The following is a 1,876-nucleotide window of genomic DNA, read 5'->3' on the forward strand; positions in this document are numbered from 1 at the left end:
TGTAAATTATATCTGATTCCAAAGCAGAATTACTGCTTCCACAATACTGCAAGTCAAAATTTCAAGATTCTGCCCAGCCATTAAGCAGGAGAGGCTTACCTGCTGCTCCAAAAGCTCCAGGAAGGTACAGAGGACATAGAGGTACAGACCCTTGTGTGTGTGTTAAGTCCCTTAAGTTGTGTCCCACTCTTTGATACCCTAAGAATTGTAGCCCACCTGCGGGGCTCCGCTGTCCATGGGATTTTCCAGGAAGAATACTGGAGTGAGTTGCCATGCCCTTCTCCAGGGGATCTTCCAAACCAAGGAACTGAACCTGCGTCTTACATCTCCTGCACTGCAGGTGGGTTCTTTATCACTAGCGCCATCTAGGAAGCCTTATGTAATATTATTGAGCCTGGACTGTCTGATATGGACTGAATCAGGTCCCCTCACCCCTAATTCACATGTTGAAGTCCTAATTCCCAGTATTAAGCAGTATAACTGTATTTGGAGACAAGATCTTTGAAAAGGTAATTAAGTTAAAATGAGTTCTTAAGCATGAGCCCTAATCCAACATGACTAGTATTCTTAGAAAAGGAGATTAGGATGCAGACTCTCACGTAGCAAGGACCATGAGAGAACACAGAGAGAAGACAGCCATCTGCAATCCAAGGAGAGGGGTCCTCATAAGAAACAAACTGCTGACACATTGATCTTGGAATTGTAACCTCTAAAACTAGGAGAAAATAATTTATGTTGATTAAACCACTCCATGTGTTGATACTTTGTCATGACAACCCTAGTAACATAATACAATGTTGCAAAAGACTGAGAAAAAAGAACCATTGAAAGCTATATGAAAGTTGAGCATAAATGAGAAAATTATTACAGATTTGACAATGAAAAATGAGATTCAGGATTCAATGAAATGGAAAGAGACAAGTGCATGTGGTAAGAGCATGTGCAGAGTGTTGAGACAGGTGACACAGGTAAAGCACTTTATCATTTATTATTTAGTGCAATAAATATCTCTACAATGTAAATATCTTTACATCTTATGATTAAAACACCTGCCTGCAACTTTGTCCCTGGCTAACTTGAAAAAAATAAATATTTCCCCAATTTTGAAAGACTTTATTCATTTTTTGTGTCTAATTTCACCATAAATTCATAATTTTAAAAATAATCCTAAAATTTCAACTTAGTGCTCTCATTCATTCTGAAAATAAACTAATGGTTGATGAACTATCATTAAAAAGTCCCTCAGTTAAAACGACTTTCATGGCTTTCCTAAACCAAGGGTAAAATAAAGCATAAATCAAAGGGTTCATGGCTGAGTTATAGTAGGCACCCCAACAGCAAATCTCATAAATATAGGCAGGAGTTATGAAACCCATAAAGGCATCAATTAATATATCAATTGTATATGGTAACCATGAAATCATAAATGCTACTACTGTGACCCCCAGTGTTTTAGCCGCTTTTCTCTCTCTCTTGGCCACTCTCAATTTGTAGCTCTCTGATTCTGCTTTGCTGCCAGTATTTTCAATTTTTAGAGCTTGTTGTTTAGCTACAATAAAAATCTTACCATAAAGAATTACCATAATGAGGGAAGGTATAAAAAATATCAGAACACTTATCAAAACCCATTCTTGATTTACAACAATTTGACAACCGCCTATACAGTTGAGAGCACTTACTAATTCCTCCATCCCATCGTCACTGACACCTGTGTAGAACACAGCTCCGCTGTACACAATGGGCAGGATCCAGGAGATGCTGATGCATACTCCTGACACAGACACCGTGAACTTGGTGGGATAGACCAGGGGGTCAGTAACAGCAACGTACCTGTCAATGGAGATGAAGCACAAGTGGAAGAGAGAAGAGTAACAAA

General features: G+C 38.7%; 1 protein-coding gene across 1 annotated transcript; it reads right to left on the reverse strand.

Annotated features, from left to right (window-relative positions):
- Positions 1 to 1,193: 1,193 nt before the first annotated feature.
- Positions 1,194 to 1,868, reverse strand: LOC104991707 (trace amine-associated receptor 6-like; the record flags this gene model as incomplete). The annotated part of the gene is made up of 1 exon (XM_010844297.1): positions 1,194 to 1,868. A coding segment is annotated over one exon (675 nt), but the record flags the coding sequence as incomplete, so codon positions are not given.
- Positions 1,869 to 1,876: the final 8 nt, after the last annotated feature.

The sequence above is a fragment of the Bison bison genome, unplaced genomic scaffold, assembly GCF_000754665.1.
Source record: "Bison bison bison isolate TAMUID 2011002044 unplaced genomic scaffold, Bison_UMD1.0 scf7180017864198, whole genome shotgun sequence".
Taxonomy (NCBI): domain Eukaryota; kingdom Metazoa; phylum Chordata; class Mammalia; order Artiodactyla; family Bovidae; genus Bison; species Bison bison.